We start from the raw sequence: 22,066 nt of genomic DNA on the forward strand, positions 1-22,066 counted from the left end.
AGAGTAGCCTCCACTTGCTGCAACTAGAGAGAGCCCGTGTGCAGCAACGAAGACCCAATGCAGCCAAAAAATTTGAAAGAATATATATATGTATAACTGAATCACTTTACTGTACACCTGAAACTAACACAACATTGTTAATCAACTATACTCCAATATAAAATAAAAATTTTAAAAATGTTTGGTTATTATAAAATATAATCACTCCATAATTTCTGACCCTATACAGTACCCACTTACTGAGACACTATTCACTTTAACTGGTTTAACTACATAGAAAATTTGTAAATAAATGAACTGAATGACAAGATTATAAAAAACACTACACATAATACCTGAAATTAATTTGATGACTTTAGTTTTGTAATAGAGTTGTACAGGTGGTCCCAGTCTATTTTTTTAATCTAGTTTCCTCTTCATTTCAGTGTGGGAGGCATGCAAAATCAGATGTAATGTAATTTTAACATGAGGACCAAACTGTACTAAGGCTGACTCTTCTACACACTCAGTAATGCTGTTCTGTCCATAGTTTTAAGCCAAACCACTGGTGGACCCAGCTGTGGTATCACCAGACTTTGGATAATGGGAGTGCTTTAAAGATGGGGTGATACTGAGCTCTTTCAGTGAGGTTGGGAATGGAAAGGTCCTTGGACCTTTCAATTTAATTCCATTGAAAATGGTATCAGATTCAGATTTGGGGACACCTAAATGAATGACACATTTCTTTCCTTTAAGGAGGATGAAATCTAATCATTTAGCTCTGAGTATGCAGTACAATTAAGTGAGTTGGGTAATTTTGTATAAAGACCAACAGACTATTTTCCCAAAATGACTCCTCTTATATTTGCAAGCCTATGAAATGTTTGTGGATTTTTGTTTTTCTTCTCTTTACTCTCCTCTGCTTTCCCAGGGATAAATAACTTTTTCAACATAAGGTATGTATAAATATAAAGTTTATTTAGCATAGTGTTTAGAAAAATAAGTTCACATCATTTCAGAAAACAAATAAAACACTTAATTGTCCAGGCATAAACCCCTATTACAGTACAACATACATACTTTAGATCTCTTTGGTTGGGTAATTAAGCACAGAAATGTTCTGGGACATGCTCTGTGTGCCATCACCTAACAGTGCAGTATAGACTCTGTTACCCCACCCCATGATATACATTCTGTATAGATTTTCTCTTTGTGTAAGGCACAGTAAAACCATATTGAGTATATAACTGGTTGCCTCTAAACATACAGTACATGCAACAAAAGAATAAAAAATTTTTGAGAACCCTGAAAGCCAAAAGAGTCACATGCTATACAATTTTGAGTAATAAAATGTGTGGTGGTAATAAGAAATTAACATAAAATGTATCAGTTAGATACAAAATAACTGTTAGACTCTATTATCTAAGCTCTAAGAAGACTTTGAAACATCTTCTATAAAATGTAATTCTTTTCCCCACAGTTTTCCTGAATTATTTATATTTTTATGATGAGATGATCTGTCAAAAACATTTTAAAGAATGAAGAACTTCTGGTTATGTACTAATGCACACTTGTCTAACATGTAGTAGGGCAGGCTGCAATATCTACCCAATTATCCAGCTTTTAACATGCAAGACGCAAGGGCGTATACAGGGAGATTTAAGGTCAGTGTGCAATTCAACTATGAATTTTATCTATGGCTATAACATCTACCTGCCTTTCGTAACACAAGAAAGGCGCTGAAACGTGTATAATTCAGTCTTTTTCTTTACTATGAATATACATGAGCTATAAAGCAGTACAACACAGGTGCTCTTGCTTGACTGAGGAACAAATGCACCTTCTCTTTAAACAACAGGCTGTCCTTTACTGGATGTAACTAAGAGCTATATATAAATTCTGACTGATAGAGTGCATAGATAGGCTCACACAGCCAGCAGCAGGGGTTGGGGTTTGCAGGGAGTTATTTATCCCTATTCTGATTCCTCTTTGGGGATCATTAGAGGGTCATTTGCAGCATCTTCAAGCATTGGTTTACGTAAGAGGGAAATTCTGACAAGGGTTCTGAGTCTGGCCCTTGGTACTGCAAAAAAACATTTGCAATTCTGTGCAAGGAGATCATGGGGTTTATCTTATTTCATTCCCATATATATGGGCTACATAACAACTGGCCCTTATTTTACTGAAAGAATAGAAAAGAACAAGTTCTTTATAATGTGCATTGATTCTTACCTGGTGTATTGTATAGCTACCTGGAGTAACTGTAGGGGTATAATTACATCATGTTGGAGTATGAATAGGTTTCCTAGGTAAGTCTTAAGTTTTGTGCTATCTTTTCTCTTTCTTAAGGAAGAAAAGAGGAAGAACTGTGAATAAAAGAGAGTCTTATATTTTTGGAAGACACAAAACTTTTCCTGTTATATATATGTATATATAACATATATAACTTTTTAAACCTTCCCATCTTTCTTATTGGATGGGTATTTTAAAATAATTAACAAACTCTTGATATTTGCAGCAATCAAGTGGAAAACATCATTTTCATGTAAACTGCACTATAGACCCATGTAATTAATCTCAGTAACATGATCAGCACACACCCAAAGAAACAAACAAGCTGTATAAGTAGTGGTGGAGTGGAAGAGAACTCTAAAAGACCTGATGTTGTAAAACAAAACAAAACAAAAAAACACGTAATTTCAGCAGTTTAGGAACATTCGCTAATTCCATAAAAAAATGGGACCTAAGTTCTTTATCAAAATGATGAGGGAGAAAAAAAATGATGGGGGAGGAATTCTTCAAAGAGCTCTTCACCTATGCCTGCAAGTTCCATTTGCAATAACAACAAAAGTTAAATCCTCTATGGCCCTTATTCAACATGCTAGGCTGATGGGCATGTAGACATTTACAGTGGACCCTTTGTTCCAATCTTAAAGAAAGCAATATGTGGTGACATCTTCATGTTCAACAACTTTCTGTCATCTCTGAAGAGATCATTTTCTCACTTTTCTTGCTTTTCAGAGGCCAGAGACTTTACTCACTACATAAATGTATTTGTATTATTACATCTTCTGTTCAGAGTCCTGATAAAAACTGTAACCACAGCTCACAACATTATCAAACAAGCTTCTTACAGAAACCCCGAAAGATTTACCTTTAAAGAAGAGGTGATAATATAGTGCAAACAACAGTCATATGTCATAATGTAACAACTGAGTCAAAACATTTAGAACTAAGTTTCAACAGGACATAATTCAGCTCAATAGAAGTTACATATTCTTTCTTTCCTTTAAAATGGTTGTTTTCATAGCCTCCAGAATTGGTTTTACATGGTGGTCTATAACTGTTACTTCTTTGTAATGAAAAGTATCAACAATAATTAATTGTTCAACCACTTGCATCATAAACATTAACTCTAATAATATAAGTGAAACTTAAGTTCTTCAGATTTAGAGCAATTCTGTGAAATTAACCCTGTTGGATAGTAGAAAGGAGTCATCAGTGCTTCTGTTGAAACTTCTGTACCTTAGTAAGAATAATAAAAAGGCCACAAGGTAAAAAGGCACATAGAATTCTGTAGAAAATATATTTAAATGAATCAGAGAGTTGCTAAATAAAGAACAAGGATGTGAAAAAAAGTACCAAAATTCCAATACTGGGAGTTAGATTTCTTGTTTCAGTGTTATTAATATTGACCTTAATAGACTCCTGATAAAAATCATTACATTTAAAATCCTACAAAAAGTAAAACTTTGTTGGAAATAACTGTTCACTTCCTGTTCAAACAATAAAAATAAATTAAACAGTACGAAAACATTTTTCTTTTCAGTTCATAGTGTCTGAAGTATAAGAGAAACATATACAGCATAAATAAAATTCACTGTAATTACCCAAATTCTTGCTTATAGGACTAATATATTTACACTCATACTGAAGTTTGTTTCAGAGTTTTTAGTGGAGTTGCAAACTTTCTCAGCCACAGTGAACTATTACCAATCACATTTGGAAACGTATAGAGACAAGCCAAGACTTTCACAAAAATGCTGAAAAACAGAAATGCATATATTCAAAAATATACCCTTAGAATAGTGTAGAGTACCTTTTATGCTTCTTAACCTTACCAATGCCCGTGGAGTAAAAGTAAACAAAAAGAATTGTATTGTTTCTACCGCTCTGTAGTGATATTTAATTTCTACCTTAAGTGTATACATTTTTAATTTAGAAAACTATTAATCAAGTTCCATTTGATCTTAGAATTATGTTAAGTCAACCAAATGATACACTTTGACTTCCTGATATATTTCATCTTGTTCCTCTGTCTCCATCTATCTAAAAGAGAACACATGTGAACAAAAAGGCTGCAGTAATGCAGTTCTACTCCTGCATATTTAACTGTGATCTTCATGCAGATCAATCCAAAGTCTCTTGAATGCATTTACTTGCAAAACTAATGTTTCCCTTCAAATGGGAAAATCCTTTATGTCCTCAGGTCTTCATGAAAAGATCTGCCTGCTGATGCCAGGAAAAAAAAAAAAGAAATTAAGTTTACAAGTCTTGCATCTCTTCATCCAATTGGACAGTCTGGAGCTTGGCAAGCTCTTTTTTGTCTGTTTCCAGGTCTTCACAGACAGTCTCAACCATGCCCTCTAGGACATACTTGGATTTGGAGTCCAGCATCATTAAGTTGCTTGTTGCTTTGCTCTCAGAATTTGTTAAGAAATTCTCTTTTATGTTAGCTACTGATTGCATAACCAGATGATGTTCTCTGACAAAATCCTGGTGTACTGTAGGGGAGGGGTGACTCACCTGGGCTTCAGCTGTGGGAACTATTTCCCCAAGGGCAGCCTGGGTCATGGGTACTGATAATAGATCTTGACCAGTAATAAGGGAGCAGTTCTGAAGAGTTGCATAGTTAGTGTTGCTGACAGATGTCACAGTAGATTTGCTTGCCACAGGTGCAGACATTGGCTGGCTATCAGCAATGTCAGGGTTTAGCTCAGTGGGGTTTAGTATGGTAGGGGGAGTCAGGGAAAAATTGTGAGTTGGGGATACATTAACTAAGGAGGAGGACAGTGGGTGGAGGCCACTTCCCGAGATACTTTCAGAAGACAGGTTTGCATTTACTTGTGCATTCTGATTGACAGGCATCAACTGAGAAAACACCAGGCTCCTCTCCACACCCTCCTGTTTAACAGATCCTATAGTCTGGCCTGAATTAGGAACAGTGTATACTACTGCACTGGGAGCAAGAGAGCTCAAGAAAACCTTTCCTTGCTGGACTGTGGTGGACTCACTTGTAAATGTACTCCCATCTGAAGTGCTTGAATTTACTGAAATATTACCTAAAAAAAAAAAAAAAGTACAGATTATCATTGATGGGGCTGATAAGGAAAGAAAAAAGTTATTTTTTACACACATGATTTTTCTCAGGTTCCATAGAATCACCTTGGGCACTTAAAACTACAGATTTCAAGACTCCACTCCTGAGAATCTATCTATCTGACTCAGTAAATCCCAGAACAGGTGTATTTTTAACTCCTTGAGTAATTCTGGTGATGAAGCGGGAGCAAGAACTACTGGCTTAGAAATCAAATGTGAAAAAAAAAATGTTCCCAAGTTCTAATTTCAGTCAAGTTTCTGGTTCAGTATTACTGAGACTTGATATCTCTTGATTAGTTGATAATTATTGCTCGCTCTGCCAGTTAGAACTAGAAAACAAAAATGTGAAAGAGAATGCCTTTGTTCAGGGCAAGCTCAGTAACTGACATAAAATATAAACGGAAATGCAGAAAATACCACATAAATGAGTTACCCTGGGGCTTACAGTTAACCATATAAACCTGTACAGACAAGTTGCAAAGTTTCACCAAACTAACCATACAGTCAAGTCAACAAAACATTCAATAGTTTTTTTTTTTTTCCTTTTGTTGTGCTAGTTCTGAATTTTCAGTGTTGTAGTGACAGGAAGAATTAAGATAATAATGAAATGTGCTTTTTAAAACACAGATTAACATAAAGAGCTAGAGCTAATGCTTCTGTAAAAGGTTTGTATCTTTTGAGGCTCATTATAATGTTCTACAGAGACCAGAAGTAGAAAAAGAAATATAAGTAGAAAGCTGAGTTGTTCAAATCAGCTAACTCAGACAATGCAGACAAATTAGACCCCCTCCCCCCCAACTCACACCATCAAATAAAACCCTTTTCTTTCTGAGTCTTTTCCTAGGCACAGTGAAATAATGGCAATTATCTTGCCATTAAAGGAAAGGTGGACATGGGGGAGTTTTGTGACAGAATAATTCAAGCAGGATGTTTACTCTGATCTTGAATTAGATGTTCAGTAAACTCTTCATTATTTTGAGAAAACAGCCTAATGTTAAAGGTAATTCACCTAAAACATTTCCCTCCTTGAATTAATAGAATAACTGTGATTACGCTGCCACCTATATCGATAAATGTATGTCACAGGGCTGTTTATATGTCTTCCAAACATTTTTTTTTTTTTTTTTGCGGTAAGCAGGTCTCTCACTGCTGTGGCCTCTCCCATTTTGGAGCACAGGCTCCGGACGCGCAGGCTCAGCGGCCATGGCTCACGGGCCCAGCCGCTCCACGGCACGTGGGCCTGGACTGGGGAACGAACCCGTGTCCCCTGCATCGGCAGGTGGACTCTCAACCACTGCGCTACCAGGGAAGCCCCCAAACATTTTTAAGCACCTTAAATGCAAAGGAATGGCTTTAAACAAACAAAAAATGAAAACACTTTATTTGAACTTAAGAAAAGCGTTTCTACGTATGTTTGAGCTCTTCTCTAACGTAAATCTTTGTTCCAGGTCAAACAAACTAAAAAGGCTTTAAAATTCTTGTTGACTACTAAACTGTAGCAAAAGACATCTGAAATAGATGGTTACTTTGTTGTGTGTATGCGTTTGTGAAATTGTTTGCCAGTGTATTTGTGAACAAAATGATTCATTATTTTTTGATAGGGCTATATATAACATAATAGGTGCGACATTTTCCCAAACTGCTACGGAATATAAATAAAATAATATTTCTAAATGTGTAGATATTATAAAATACATAGATGAAGGGGGAAAAGCAGATGTGATCTAAAACTTGATATTTAAGTAGAGCTGCAATTGAATTATAAATTGAACAATCATTTCAAAATCAGTTAAAAAAAACCCAATTGAGAAACGATATAGGTACAAAATATAATTTTATAACGATGCGTAAAAAAAAACCTTATTTACTCAGATTATAAAGTGAGCAAAAGATATAGAGGTTCTGCTTTTCTATATAAATTTCGACTATAGAAAGATAATCTACCTTGTCTAGCCATTTTTAAGAAAGGCTTGGTATCTGTTTTGAGAAAGGCTGAATCCCCAAATGCTTTACTGAGAACTGCAATACACAGTTACTCTAAGGGAACGTTGTTTCCTGGGCCATCTGGTTAAACTTATGTCTTCAACTCACCCAGACAAGTCTAAGGATTGACAGCTCTGTCATTTGATCTTAGCTACTTTAACTGAAAATGCTGTTCTTACTCATATTAAATGTCCCATTTTAAGAATTAGCTATTAGTTTGTAATAATTTTCTATGGTAGCACTTTTTTAGTTTATGTGTGAGAAGCACTCCTGCTTTTCTCCTCCCCCAATGTACATACCATGCTTTTTGCTCAAATTAGTTGTCTTTAAAATGTTACCTACTATTTGGAAATTTCCTAAAGAGAGAAAAAGGGTTAGATCCACATTAAAGTATTGTAAACTAAGCACTTTGGCTCTCCCTGTGGTTTTCCTATTTTTGCCCTGTGTTGGATAGTGACTAAGCTTAATCCTTTCCATAGCCTGGAACAATGAAGAAATAAATAGCATGCTGCAGGACTGTTGTGTGTTACTATACTACCATTTTACCTAAAGAGAAACAAATGAACAGAATGGAATTTACTGCACAACAATTTTTCCATTAATGCCTCAAACAAACTGAAGTAGACCATAGTTGTGGAAACAAGAGTTGTGTATAAATTGAGGGTTTTTTTTTGGATAAAACCATTTTACAGGAAGCTGATCTTTAAGGCAAACAGTCACTTATTTTGTTTGGGTAAAAATTTGGACTTTCAGATTTGCTTCCAGGAAGGCAAATATGCACTAACATCTCCCACTCCTGAATTCTAGCAGCTCTGCAACCTCCACTGCCATTCTAACCATTCCTGTTTCTATAGAGAAACAATGACACAGAGCCATCCAGATTTGCTTAAAGTCATTGAAGAACTGGCATATCAGCCTCACGTTTCCCAAATTTCAGATCAGTGCTTCCTTTAGCAGATGCCTGAGTAAAGCCACCAACATATAAAATAAGGCTTACAGTTACCTCCATAAATAAACCCACACATTTAGGGGGCAAGTATACATGCATAGCAACAGATAATCACATACTCCTCTGTTCTCCCTTTAGGTCTGTTAGTCTTACTTATAGGAGGAACATGAATCAAACGCAAATGATCCAGTCTCTTTAGCTCGCTCTTCTAAAACTCCTTTTGGTCAAATAAATAATGCTTAGGTGAAGTCTACACATTCTTACCAACTGCTTGACTTATTTTGTGTTCTAGCAATATTATTAATTTTTAATCTTAAAATGTCAAGCGGTCGGTTATTTTGTAAGCACCGATTGACTTAGCATATTTCTATAATTGTAGAACTGGCAGGACTCACTGCGAACTGTATTTTTCCATTCAGTTGTTGGGAAAATAAAAACCCACCCCCATGATGCCAGGGAACCAAGCAAGCTGGATATTACATGGATGTTGTGAAGAAAGAGGAACAAACCAAGGCTATTCTGCAGCTGTGGCAGCCAGTAAGGTACCTGAACAGTAACAGCAATCTATAGCTCTCACCAAATGCGTCATTTACAGCAGCTGGCTAAAACATTCACTGGTGCATTATGGTACCAAACCAGACTTTTACCTTGTGAAGCTGCCACTGAAACAGGAGGCAGCTGCAGTGGAGAGAATCCAATGCTCCCATTAAGGAACTGACTGCTTGTTCCGGAATTGGGGATCTGGACGATGCCATACTGGTTAATTTGCACTGGTGTGGTAAAAGTCACTACAGAACCTCCGTCCTGGGAAGCCACTGTTTGAATACCTTCTCTTTTCACCTCAGTGCTGGGTATCAGCCCTGGGAATGACACAGGAGCACTGGGGCTATAGGAGGTGGTGGCTGCTGAGTTAGTTGAAGAACTCTGGAGAACTTTGAATTCCTTCACATCCTGGGAGGTAGACCCCAGTATGTCAGTCATGGATATACCATTGCTCACAATGTTTGATGCCATTTTTGGTGGGTTCAGTGACACTGTCTGTGTATTTCCCACACTTAATCCATTAAGGATAACTCCATTGGGTCCCTGAATGAAAGAATTACCATTAAGGAAGACAGGTGAAGTACTGGCAGGTACCAAACTTCCATTCAACAAAACTCCAGAAGAGCTTAATGATATTTTAGCATTTCCAATTTGTTGCATATATACTGGCTCCATGTGACTGGAAAGGCTGAGGTTGGTGACACCATCGGATGAACTGGAGAGTGGATGAGGAGACAAATCTTCATGACCCTTGCTGGATTCATCTTCAGTGCTAGGATTGCCATCCGACTCACTGTACAGAGGGGGAAATCAAGACATTCAGAAAGTCATGGGAATGGCAATCTACATAGTGCCAACTGTTTGGAAAACCAGCCTCTAATCCCATTAAAGGTAGTGTTTAAGGAAAGCACAGCAGTTAAGTCTTCTAGTCTTGTTTTAGCTCTGAGGCCTTTCAGCAGATTCTGACCAGGGCATCTGAGAAGAGGAACTCTCATGTCTCAATAACCTTTACTAATAATAAGTTCAGAGAAAGTCCAGAGGTCTAAAAGATATAAATTCAGCTAATAGGATTTACAGGAGAATTGTCTACACGTTTTTATAGCACTGAAGTTATTTATTACTGTTAAATATGCTGCTACCTATACCACAGGAAAAAAAACTCATTAAAGGGGTGGTCAGTCATTTCTGTTTAGGAACTCTTTCCCTTCCCCTCAAACCAATTCAGGTTAGTGTGATTTTGGAGGTAAATGAAACTGTCAAAGGAGCAGGAGGTGGGAAGTACTCAGTTTTGTCTGCCAGTTAGTTAACAAGAGGTCATTTTCTCACCTGCTCCCAAACTTCTACTCCACCAGACTGACAACTGTCTCATTCAACAAAGTGGCTGTCTTGTTGTAGGAAAGGCACTTTCAACCCAAGAACTGTTATGTGCAGTCGCCTTTGAATCCAAAGAAAGCCATAGGGGCCTATTTAACAAACACCATCCAGTGCCCTGGTGAGGTGGGAGGGAAAGGGTGTGGGTCACTCAGTGGCCTTGTACCTTTCAGACCCCTTCCCCAGCACCCTCAGTCCTTCTGTTCTGTTCCAGACAAGACTGTGTTCCTCAGTTCTCCGATTTGGGGGTAAATACCAAATCTGGGGAGGGGTAGTGGTGGGTGTTTCCCATTTGGTCTGAGGCTGGGCCGGGGGAGAAAGGATGGTAGGACAGAGGCAGTCTGGAGCGCGGCGGGACTTGGCCCGGCAGAAGATCCGACATCTCTGCAGTGCCCCGAGGTCGGTTCGCTTTCATGCCGAGGGGAGGGGATTACTCCGGACTGCGGGGCCAGGAGCGCAGAAGGCGCTTTGATTTACGAGCTGAGGCTGAGCCGCCGTCGCCGTCTGCGAGGGTGACTCACCGGGGATGCGGGTGGGAGGTAGATCCGGAAAGGGGCCTCAACCAGGCAACTGGGCTGGGAGCGGGTGTGTGTGTTGGTGGGGCGAAGCAGGCTGAGTGTGGCTGGGGAGACGCGGGGAACGCGCCCGGCCAGGGAGTGGAGGCTCCAGGGCAGCTGGCCGGCGCGCCGCGCCCGCTCCCCACCCCCCTACCCCCTGCCCATCGGATTCCGTCGCCGACAGGATCCGCTGCCTCAAGCAGGCACGGGGACAGGTGGCGTGGAGTTACCAAGGCGCCTCCTCTGGGTCGCCCCCGCAAGTCTGCGGAGGGGTGCACACAGGTCGCAGTGCGCGTTTTGTTTTGGTTACCGCGAGGCCGGGATCGGGCACGGAGCCTCCCTCCTGCCTTGGGCGAGAAACGGGCAGGAGCGGCCTGCGGCGGGCTCTGGAACGCGCCGGGTGATCACCTTCTCCCCGCCGGGCCGGGCTCCCCGGCTCCCAGATTCCTCCCCTGAGCAGAACCTTCGAGCTGCTTTTGGATTCTTTCTCTCCTTTCCCCGCGGGGCTGGCGACACCATCCCTTTCGGCGACCTTCTCTTTACTTTGTCCAACAATACACACAGACCAGGTGTCTGACTCAGGAGGACGTACAAAAGAGGAGGAAAACCCGGTATTTTCTACCGGTTGGGAAAAAATACCTGGCAGTCAAAAAGTTCAAACCCGCCAAGGTGGGCGCTCAAAGAGGTGCGGAGTGGATAGCGCCCCCAGTCCTTCCCTGCTGTCCGCCTGGTGCCAGCCTGCCCCCAGTCCCAATCACCACACCGGGAGGGAGCCCCTTAGGGTTCGGGGGCCGGGGAAGCCGCCCTCTAGCCCCAGCACCCCGGCGGCGCTGAAATTCGATCCGAAGGAGTTCAGAATCAGGTTTCAAAACACCGCAGAGCCGAGCCGCACCAACACCCCACAATTGCCGCGGCCGCGAAGGGAACCACAGCGGGCAGGGTGAATGATTAACTCTGTCATATAAAACCTCGACGTCCCCAGACCCCCTTCTGCGCTTCCAGACCCCACCAACTTTCTTCTCCCTCCGGAGCGGCCACGGCCACCTCCAGCGCCTGCCTGGGGCAGCAGAACCCTGGGGGTCCGGGAGCGCGTGCGCGCGCCGGGCCGGCGTGACCCTATGGAGCTGCAGACCCCGGCGGGCGCTGGCAACCTCCGTGGGCATCGGGCGGCAGCGAGAACTGCCTTTCCGGCGTCTACACACGATCCTTCGCCCGACCAGAACCGGGGAGCGAGTGGCAACTTCAAAGCCAGAGGGATGGGGGTGGGAAACCGGGCAGCAGTGACCAGCCGAGGTGGGGGCGGGGACTGAGACCTAGGCGGGCGACCAGAAACTTCTGGGGGGAGGTGGGGGGAGGGTAAGGAGCAAGGTTCCCCCGCCCCTCGCCGCCGCCGCCCCCCCTCCCCCAGCCGGGGAGAGAGGTGGGGGGCGGGGAGAGGTGGGCAGCCGGACCAGGCTGGTGGGGAAGGTAAGCGCCATGTTTGCAAGCACTTGGAGGAAAAGAAAGCTGGGAAGGGGGTTGGGGAGAGGAAGGGGGAGGAGGAGGAAAGTTGGCGCTCACCTTTTGGACTGGGTCTCAGAGGGGTTCCGATCGCGCTGCCGGCGGTTCTTGAACCAGTTGCTGACCTGGGTGAGGGAGAGGCCGGTGATCTTGGCCAGGTGCCGCTTCTCGGCGGGCGAAGGGTAGCGATTCTGCTTGTAGAGCTCCTTGAGCGCGTTGCGCGACTTCTCCTTGAAACAATACACCGTCTCCTCGCCGTCCCAGATGGTGCGGGGCAGGGGAAATTTCCTGCGCAGCCGGTACTTGTCCACGGCGCCCAGCGGCCGGCCGCGGGCTCGCTCGGCCTCGGTGTAGCGCGCCTTGTACCAGAGCTGCTGCAGCAGCGGGTGGTTGGCCGACTCGAAGCTGTGGCTCTCGAGGATGCTGTAGAGCTCAGGGTAGATGCCCTGGTGGAAGGCCACCAGCGCTCGCGCCTTCAGTAGGCTTTCGTTGCCACGTAGCAGGTCGCTCTGGGGCAGGGACCACAGGAACCGGGCCAGGCGGTCCAGGTTGCCCCCCTGCTGCAGCGCCTCGCACACGCAGGCGACATGGTCGGGCGAGAAGGCCAGTGGGGTCTGCGCGGCGGCGGCGGCGGCGGCGGCTGCGGCGTGGTGGTGCCTGCCCAGAAGTTCCGAGTGGAGTTGTACCTGATCCGCCGCCGCTCCGGCCGCCGCCGCTGCAGCCAGTGCCCCTTCCTCTCCGCTCACCCTGGCGGCGGTGGCCGCGGCGTCCCCCGGCTCCAGGGGGAAAGGGGCTGGAGCCGGGGGGCTCAGCCCCGCCGCCGCGCCCCCCGCCACTTCTCGGGGCGCCTCCTGCCCTTCCGAGGCGCTTTCCATCCCATTCTCCTGCTTGATGTCCGCCGCACTTGCAATCTGCCCGGTGGGGGAGGAAGAGGACATTTTTTTGTTGTTTATTTTCCTCCCTCCCTCACTCCCTCGCACTCTTTTCCTCTTTCTTTTCCCCTCTCTTACTCCTCCTTCTTCGTGTCCCTCCCCCCTCCCCCCCTCCGGAAAGCCCACTCCCTCCCTCCCGGTTTCGGCTGGATCTGGCCGATCAGGTTTCCCCCCGGCCACGCAGTCACCATTAAGATAGCTGCTAGAGCAAAGTAGTGTAAAAGGATAGCTGCTTTCTGCCGTTCCCCCAACGTGACTCCTCCGGTTGCTGCATACTATATGGCACTGGCGGCCCGGCCGGCCCGGCCGCGCCACCTCATTGGCTATTTCACATTCAGAGGGAGGAGGAGACACCGTTTCTATCCCTGTCGATCACCCGCCTCCCACTCCACCCCTTGCCGTTCCCTCTCCCCCTGACCCCCAGGCACCTATACCTGAAGGGAAACACCGACATTCTTTTCAGGCCCTGCTCTTGGGCGGGAACATGCCTAATGTGGCCTGAAAACTGGACAACAGACTCTTTCAAAGAGAGTCCCTACGATTCCAGTGGGAACATTAATTATGTGGCCTTAAGGTCCGGATGCGAAACTCTTAACAAAGAGACCACCCTCAGCATCTAGATGACAAAATTTCAGAGGACAATTCAGAAGCTTCCCTGGTGTCTCTCTACTGCCCTTCACCCCCCTTTCAGATGTCTTCATTAAGGATTTTTATTCAAAAGGGTCAAGAATAAAATGGCACTAGGGAATGCTCTAAGGGGGAAGCACTCACAGTAAATTAAAATTCCAAAGGCGGGGGGAATGCTTGAAAACGGTATAAATAGCCCACTGAGAACACAAAAACAAGAAGCCTTCAAAAAAAATGTGTTTAACCTTAAGTCACGTGGCGGGCTGGCAACCCAACTGAGTTGAATGTGTTACAACTGAACGTATAGAATGTTTGACCATATGTTTATCCTGGGTCGGTAGGGTAGAAGAGATCTAACTTTTAGATTATAATAACAGCATGGAGATTTAAGCCTCTATATGAACATTTTTAATATAAGTGTATGAACAGTGTTTTGGAGATGATATTCCTGGTAGAAACCACCTCTGTGTGCAGGTGTCTTGGAGGAGATCATTGCGGGATCAGCAGCCATTTCCACAGCATAAACAGATGGGAGACTGCCCTTTGGTTTGAGGTGAATTGCCCGTGGGGGTGGAGTCTGCTGCTTTCTGCAGCTGTGTCTCTTTCCTTCATGGTTTGCATGAGGTCTTCACTCAAAAAAAGATGAACCATCTCTGCTCCTCTGATGACTGTGGGTCAGTTGGGTCTACCTGCCGGTACTCTTTCTCAAAAATCCAACATTTTAATGACATCATCCTAACCTTTACTTCTCGGTGGCTTTGTGTTGTTTCTGCTCCCCAATTACCCATAAATGCTTACTTCAGCATATTATAAAGCAGCTGTTTAGGTCACCTGCTATCGTGATCAGCTTGATGAGGTTTTCCTTTTTTGAGGACAGGCTGCATTTTTATTGCTGGTCAACGACCAAGGTGTCATGTGAGTTTGGACTTAACTTGCTTTTGTACTACACTAATGAAGCCAGCCAGCACTGACATCTCTGGTAGATTCAAAATTTATAATTATGGAAAAGACCACACGTTTCTGCCCCATTGGAAATATCCAGTTAGGTATTGGACTTCTGGACGATATCTGAGATTCATAACTTCCTTGACTTTTAAAAAATATGCTTTTTATTTTAGAATAATTTTGACTTACAGTACAGTCTTAAAAAGAGTACAGAGTTCCCACCTACTCTTTACCTAATTTCCCATAATGTTAACACCTTATATTATAATGATACTTTGTCCAAACAAATTAACATTGGCGCAATACTATTAACTAAACTCCAGACCTCTTTTTGGACTCACCAGTTTTTTCGCTAATATCTGTCTTCTGTTTCTCTATCCAATCCAGGATACCACGTTCCATTTAGTTCCTTGAATTTTTAAAGTTTGTTTATCAGAGCAAAGTAGACAGGAGGTAGTGTGGCTTAGTGGAAAGGATGTGGATTTGGGGATCAGCTAGCTAGATGTAGGTTTAATCCTAGCTCTGCCATTTATTAGCTACTTGACTATAAAAAGTGGACAGGATTGTTGTGAGGATTAAATGAGATAAGATGTGCCAAAAAGCACCTGGCACATAATTAATCTTTGTTAAATGTTTCTTATCTTCCTCCTGATAGTGCAAAGTAGGAAACTTTTCAATTATATATACCTAATGAAAATCCATTTGGCTATATTATAGGGCTTTCCAAGTTCAGGTCATAGGAGTCTTCTTCAGGTTTATTATCAATCAAATATAGTGTATTGACTTGGAAAACCATGTATTGGGTTTCTGCATGTCTTCTGTATATTTGACTCCAGAGTACCAAGTTCAACAGATTATATAGAAGCAGCAGTGGCCTTTTATGATATCTGTAGCCTGTGGCTACACTGGTATTCTGTAGTTCCAGGAGGAGATTCCTATAGGACCAGAAGTGAAATCCAACACCAGGCTCCGGATTCCTTTAGCTGGCTGAACCTCAGAGCTCATTCTGGCAGCATTTCAAAGTAGATTGGAAGCCCTTGACTCAAACATGGTCAGCTACATTAGAATAGAACACCAGACTTGAGGGTGTGTGGAGTTAATCTCAGAGTACTTGTTTTGCCAAATGACTTGTAAAATTGATGAATACTTGCTTCTATTTCCTATGTCTGCCATGCTGTGAACATTGAGTCTGCTGTGCTGATATGTAGTCTAAAGCTATGTTTTGACTTGGGAAAACAGAGTTGAGGTTGGGATTGTGTAAGAGTGAAAACTAAGCTGCTTGTTTCTGTATCTTTTCCTTCCTGCCTGAAGGTAATGATGAGCAATATAGAAATATAGAAATCTTTTGCCATTTTAGTGTAGTGAAGAAAATCTTGTTCAGCACAAAATGTTGCACTTTGCTTGAATCTATTTAATGGTGTGACCATCAAGAATGGAGATTTCCTTTTTAAAGGCTGACTTTGGCTGTCTGGAAGATAGTGGGAAGGCTATATATCTGTATCTTGGTCAGTTATTTCTACAACAGAAAGCTTATGTAGTGGTAATATTAAGGAAGTTAGGTTCTAAAGTAGTTTCCCAGGTAGAGGAGGTGTTCCACTGTTATTTAGTGACCAATGGTTGATGATATGTAATCAGCATTTCTGAAGGATCATTCATTTGCCAAATATTTATTGAGTCCTGGTTAAGTACATGGTATTGCATTACATACTGAAGGAAAGAAAGATGAATATATTGGGGTCTCTGACCCTGAGGAGCTTAAAATCTGGTGGGGGAAGTAAGACATATTTGTAAGTAAATACAATACAGGGTATGCGAGTGATGAGGATAAAGAGACTAATTTTGAGAGGTGGAAGGCAATGGGGGGTGGATTTTTAGCTGGGTCTTTAAGGACAAGAATTTTGAGAGTTCAAGGATAGAGTTCATTAGAGGCAGAGGGAACAAAGCATGGAGCCATGAAGGTGTGTGGTTTATTTCTGAATATATTGAGTAATTCAGTGTGTCTGGAGTGTGGGTTTTATGTAGGTGTGTGATGGGAGATTAGCTTAAAAGGCATGTTGGGGACAAATTATGAGGGACTTCAAATGAAATGCTCATTTTGTTGTGGTGTGGTGGACACAGTGGTCTGTGTATAGTGGCTGTGTTGTACATAATATCATGGCCATATAGTCGACTGGTCCAGGGATGGGCACTGGCCCCAAACCAAAACAGTCAGAGTCCTTTTCTAGGATTTTTCAAACTTGCATGAAGAAAAGAAGTAAGACTGGCAGAGGGAGTCTTGGAGGTAATGCTTGGGGGTTCTCAGTGACCAAGCTATCTGCCTGTCGAGGACGTTGATGAACAGTAGGTGAGAGGGAGGGTGACCTAGTGAGTCACATGGGTGATAGTGGAGGGAAAAGATCCCGGCAGAGACTAAGTGCCAGGTTCTAGTCTTCTCCCAGGTGTAGCAGCATTTTTGCCTCTTTGAGGTGATATTAATTTCCCCAGGAGCCAGAAACCCCACTTGAACTGGCCTAGGCAAAAAGATGAATTTTTTGGATCATGACACCAAACAATGGGAAGAGCAGAATGCAGCTGGTCAGACTTAAAGGCCCATTCATTGTCCCTTTTCACTTGCCTCTGCCTGTCTCATCAAAGTAGTTTTAGTTTTTCAGAGGGGCTTTCCCCAGGAGGTTGGAAGCATGGCTTCCATTAGTTCCCAGCTCACATCTTCTAGCTTCAAGAGGCTCTGCTACATTTTCCTTGCTGCCAATTTGATAAATTCTAGGGAAGATCTCTGATTGGTCCAGTAAGGGTTGTATGTCAACCCACACAGGCCTGTGGGGGAGGAGGAGCTGTTTTCCATAAGAAGGGAGGAGGGATGCTATCCATAGTCAAGGGACAAAACAATAAAAGCCTTTAACATATGGGGAAGGCCCAACCTGGGTCCATGGCCTTGGGGCTGGAAAGGAAGGGCTGCGTTTGAGAAACATTGTCCCAGGGAGGTAGAATCTACTCTTAAGAATGCTAGAGGATGAGCAGATCTGGGAAGAGAAATAATGGGCTCCACTGGTCCACCGTTGGGATGCAGCTATCTTTAGAAATGTGGGAAACTTTGATAGCTGGGTGGTTTTTACAAGGGCTGAGTTTCCATTTGAGTCAGAAGTCTGGTGCTGTCACTGCTTTCCTCCTCAAAGCTTTCTGACCATTCTGTATTAGTGGTAATGGTATACTTTTCAGAGTTTCTGTTGTATGCGAGGCATTGTAGTAGGGCCTTTGTATATGCACGTCATGTAATTTAATCATTACAACACCCTGTGAAATGTATTATATGGAGGAAGGAAACTGAGGTAAAGGAGGATAAGAAGTTTGGCTCAAAAACAGGTCTGTTTGTTTTAAAAGAAGGATAGGCTCTTCCTAGTACATTGCATGCCTCTTGTCGATACTACTGCTAATAAAACCTGTACTCCTCTTAATAATGGCTAACAGTTACTGAGCTCTTACTCTGCGCTAGTTGTATCCTCAGTCCTCTGTGCTAGTTGTGCTGGTGTTATCCTCATCTTATATTTGGGAAAACTGAGGCCCTTGATCATGCAGCTAGTAGGTAAGGAAGCCAGCACTTGAATCCAGCTCTCTTAGTGCCGGGGCCAAATCTATAAGCACTACTTTCTGCTGCCTCTAGCTCCATGAGTAATGCTTATCTGATAGAGTTCCAAGTCAGCTGTTGCTACCGTGCTTCTCTGACAGTAATTTCCAACCTGGGAAAAGGATACAGTTGGTAGCAATGTTTCCTCCCATAATCTTCAGTGCTTTCTTTGCCTTAATCTCAAGGTTTGGGAGAAAGGAACAGCAATTCACTGCACAAACTGGTTGAGGTATCCTGTTCAAAGATACAATTAAAAGTGTGCTGGTGGTGACAAACAATAATGCCAACTTAATGGATGGGTTCTCAAAGTCGTTTTGGCTAAACATTTTATTTGCTCACTGATCATGTTCACTCTTTCACCAGAAGTTTCCTGTTCTGTTAAAATATAAAGATACAAAAAATTGCCTTTATTCTTAGAGAGCTTCACTTTGAGCTTATAATTGGTCTGGATGTGGTCTCTTTCAATAAATAGCAGGATAATGTCTCCAGGTCAGCACAGCGTTTGTTATTAACTATTTTAGTAAATTTACATTTGTTTAGCTTCTGTTAGTGAACAATATTATGATCCAGCAAATGACATGATTTATTTGTTAGGTGAATCCCTGATGTCTGTATACTAATATAAAGCCCTGTACTGCTGTGGCCTGCCTTGGTCTGTTGGTTCTCATATGTGGTATCCAGCTGTTTGTCAGGTTCTCCCTCCGTAATCCATGGAAATCCCAACTGTATTGCCACATGGGTTACCTGTTGGGTTCACTGTTTAAAAAAAAGTGAGAGTTGGAATGTTCCTCCTTATGTTTTCATTGAAAAGAGAAAAACTGCTGTGAAAAATTAAAATTACTATGAGTGTATACAGCTGGTATTCATTTTATGGGTTAATTTGAAAAGCTTTATATGCCCACTTCTAATGGAGTTTGGGTCAGATTACAATATAGTGCTCAGCATAAAAAAATTTTCACATTACGCTACTCTTTGATGTTCATTCATTCATTCTTCATTTACTCTACTTATTCAACAAGTATAAACAAATCCTCCTTCAGGGGATGGATAAGATGTGTCCCTTATAGTGGGAGGAATTTATTATCTAATAGAGCTGTTTACAGACTTCACTTTGCAGCCTGGATAAATTTAGTGAATGTGACTTACAATTTCCAAAGAGATTCAGGCTCTCAGAGTGTAGAATTGCTGAAATAAAGCATAGATTCCTGTGTAATCACCCCAGTATTTGGGGAAACCAATATTGTCTTGATTGGGAGGGTGGTAAGAGATATTAGAGCCAGCTGAAACTGTTAAGCATGCCTGACCATCTTGAGGTAAGAGGTTCTCTACAGTTGCCAGATATTATTTATAGAACTATTTTGACATTTAGTGAGAATCTGTAATATTTAGGGTCGGTGCAGAGAATTTCATTCTAAATAACTGTTCCAAACTTCATATCTGCGAATGCATATTATTTTCTGTGATTGCACGACTGTTCAAGTGTAAAGGAGAAGTATAAAACACAGGCTATCAAGTTGTTCAAAAGAAAATACTGGTGTGAATTATTGAATATGTACACCAGGCATAAATCTTTGATACAATGGGAATGTCTCCAGACAAAACAAGATGGAATCTCTGTTCCTAATTGTGACACAGTTCCTTGAAAAATACAGCTAGGTGCATAGAGATGAGGCTTTATGTACAATTTGCCTTTTTAGCAGCCCTCTCCGAAATCTAAGCCTTTGCGCTGGCCTGCGGAAGCTGACACCGAGCCCTAGCTGCAGGACCGGAAAACTTGCTGCCGGAACCTTTGTGCTGAATTGCCTCGCCCCCCGGCCGGTGCTCATTTGCAAAGGACCGTCCCAGCCAAGTGCCTGTTGGTAGGAATCCGCTTGGCCTCGGGTCTGAGGGGGCTTGGAGGTGGCTGTAGCTGCGACTGAAGCAGGCATCCAGGAGAGTCCACAGGAAAGAAGGCGCCATGGACGATCAGGGCTGTCCCCGGTGTAAGACCACCAAATACCGGAACCCTTCGTTGAAGCTGATGGTGAATGTGTGTGGACACACTCTGTGAGTCGGGGGAGAGTGGGATTTATGGGGGGAAGACGCACAGGGTGGGAGCTCTCGAAAGAGCCGGGAGATGCTTGACCTCGGCTCAGGGGAGAAAAGGGCGTCGTTAGTTTCGACCCTGGGCAGGAAAATGGGAAAAGGGAACGTTGTTTCTGTAAACAGACTAGCCGCTAGCCCTGAGCCGCACAGGCCTGGTTTGGACTGCAGGTTCCCTGATGTGGTAACCAGCAGTTTGTTAGGTTTCACCCTTCTTAGGTGATGAAAACCTCGACTGTATTTCCAGGCTGTGTTGTCAACAGGGTTCCAGACATCTCGCTGGTTAAAAGCGTGGGGATCGGAGTGTTTAAGTTCACGCAAAATGTTTTTATTAAAAAGAGCGAAAGTGCTATGAAAATAAAATTACTGTGTTTATATACTGCTGCTATTTATTGCGTTAGTTAATTTGAAACCCCGACGATATGCCCACTGTCCTGATGGAGTTTGGTTAGATTCTCATCTCTAAAAGAGAAAATTTAGATTTTAGGCAGTTAATTTTGGAGATAACAGTAATGGCTGGCATTTATTGAGTGCACATTACATGCCAGGCACTGTTCTAAGCTCTTTACCATGAGTTATCTTATTTCATTCTCACAACAGTCCCACGAAGTAGGTACTAGTATCATTTCCATTTTACAGGGAAGGAAACAGAGACTGCTCCACGTCTCTTATTTAGTGGGCCCTGCTAGAATTGGAACACAGGCTGTCTGACTCTAGAACGCCAATTTTGGGGGGATAGGGGAAGAAGGGAGGTTGAATATTTTGAAGAATAAGTGCAGGAACTGGTCAGAGTGTTTCTTGCCACGTTTTTATGGTCCAGTGTGGTTCAGTAGAGGTGGTTTATATAAAGCACTTTGGGATGTAAGGTGAACATATATTCCTGTAGTTTATTTGAGGTTTCTTAGAGATAAAAAATGATGGATAATCTACAATGTGGTGGACAAGACCTTTGGGTAGGCATAAATTGCATGGTTAATTGTCGTTATAATGATTATAATGGGATTTAGTAACTTACTGGATTGGTCCCTTTTTCTAATTAATCTTTATTTTCCTTTGCTTCATCCAGCAAAGGAAATACAGTAGAGCTGTGATTGAATGCGTTAAGATTTAGAAATAAGGTGAAAATAATCAAGTAGATTGAAAAAGGGAAACGAGACAAACGCTGTGTAAAGACTATTAGGTTTTTAGAGAGATTTTGCTCAGCTTCTCTTCATTTTCCTGTATCAGATTTGTTACAGTTGGTGCTCAAGGAAAGGGAATTTGCTTTTTTGGAAGGATGCTAACTAAATGTAATTTACTGGAAGAAATTTCTACCTAGTAGTAATTAGCCAGTCAGGGAAGATTATGTGATTTTAGTAAAATAAATTGCGTTTTTATTAGACAATTATAAAATATTTATTTTTAATTAGAAATTGCTTTTGTCATATCCATAGTCTTTTCTGTTTTTCATAAGAGTTAAGAATTGTCTAAGTCATTCTCGTATTGCATTGATTTTGGTTTATTTGCTAACCTGTTAGATAAAGACCACATTTTACAGCCCTTTTTTGACTTGAAATATGAACAAACTGAATAAAAGATTATATGTTATTGGCTAAGA

General features: G+C 42.6%; 2 protein-coding genes across 3 annotated transcripts in view; one reads left to right on the forward strand and one right to left on the reverse strand.

Moving 5' to 3' along the window:
• Positions 1-937: 937 nt before the first annotated feature.
• On the reverse strand, positions 938-13,199 carry SIX4 (SIX homeobox 4). The gene is made up of 3 exons (XM_029238674.1): positions 12,322-13,199; positions 8,938-9,626; positions 938-5,321 (listed from the first exon to the last, which is right to left on the reverse strand). The coding sequence occupies exons 1-3, from the start codon at positions 13,197-13,199 to the stop codon at positions 4,525-4,527; spliced, it is 2,364 nt and encodes a 787-aa protein (XP_029094507.1). The 3' UTR covers positions 938-4,524.
• Positions 13,200-20,220: 7,021 nt separating this feature from the next.
• MNAT1 (MNAT1 component of CDK activating kinase) overlaps positions 20,221-22,066 on the forward strand; it is a 210,983-nt gene continuing 209,137 nt past the window's right edge. For both annotated transcript variants that reach the window (XR_003795844.1, XM_029237486.1), the window contains exon 1: positions 20,221-20,433. Coding sequence is in view for 1 of the 2 variants with exons in the window: in XM_029237486.1 (XP_029093319.1) it covers positions 20,345-20,433 (89 nt within the window). In the remaining variant the exon portion in view is untranslated. The remainder of the gene's footprint in view (positions 20,434-22,066) is intronic.

Source organism: Monodon monoceros, unplaced genomic scaffold, assembly GCF_005190385.1.
Source record: "Monodon monoceros isolate NGI ecotype Baffin Bay Population unplaced genomic scaffold, NGI_Narwhal_1 Super_Scaffold_21, whole genome shotgun sequence".
Lineage (NCBI taxonomy): Eukaryota > Metazoa > Chordata > Mammalia > Artiodactyla > Monodontidae > Monodon > Monodon monoceros.

Excerpts from the sequence above, each read along its gene's own strand:
- SIX4 (XM_029238674.1), bottom strand. The coding sequence starts at position 13,199 with ATGTCCTCTTCCTCCCCCACCGGGCAGATTGCAAGTGCGGCGGACATC. Across the intron at positions 9,627-12,321 it reads TCTGAGACCCAGTCCAAAAG|TGAGTCGGATGGCAATCCTA; the intron begins GTGAGCGCCAAC and ends CCCTCTGTACAG. Across the intron at positions 5,322-8,937 it reads TTCAGTGGCAGCTTCACAAG|GTAATATTTCAGTAAATTCA; the intron begins GTAAAAGTCTGG and ends TTTTTTTTTTAG.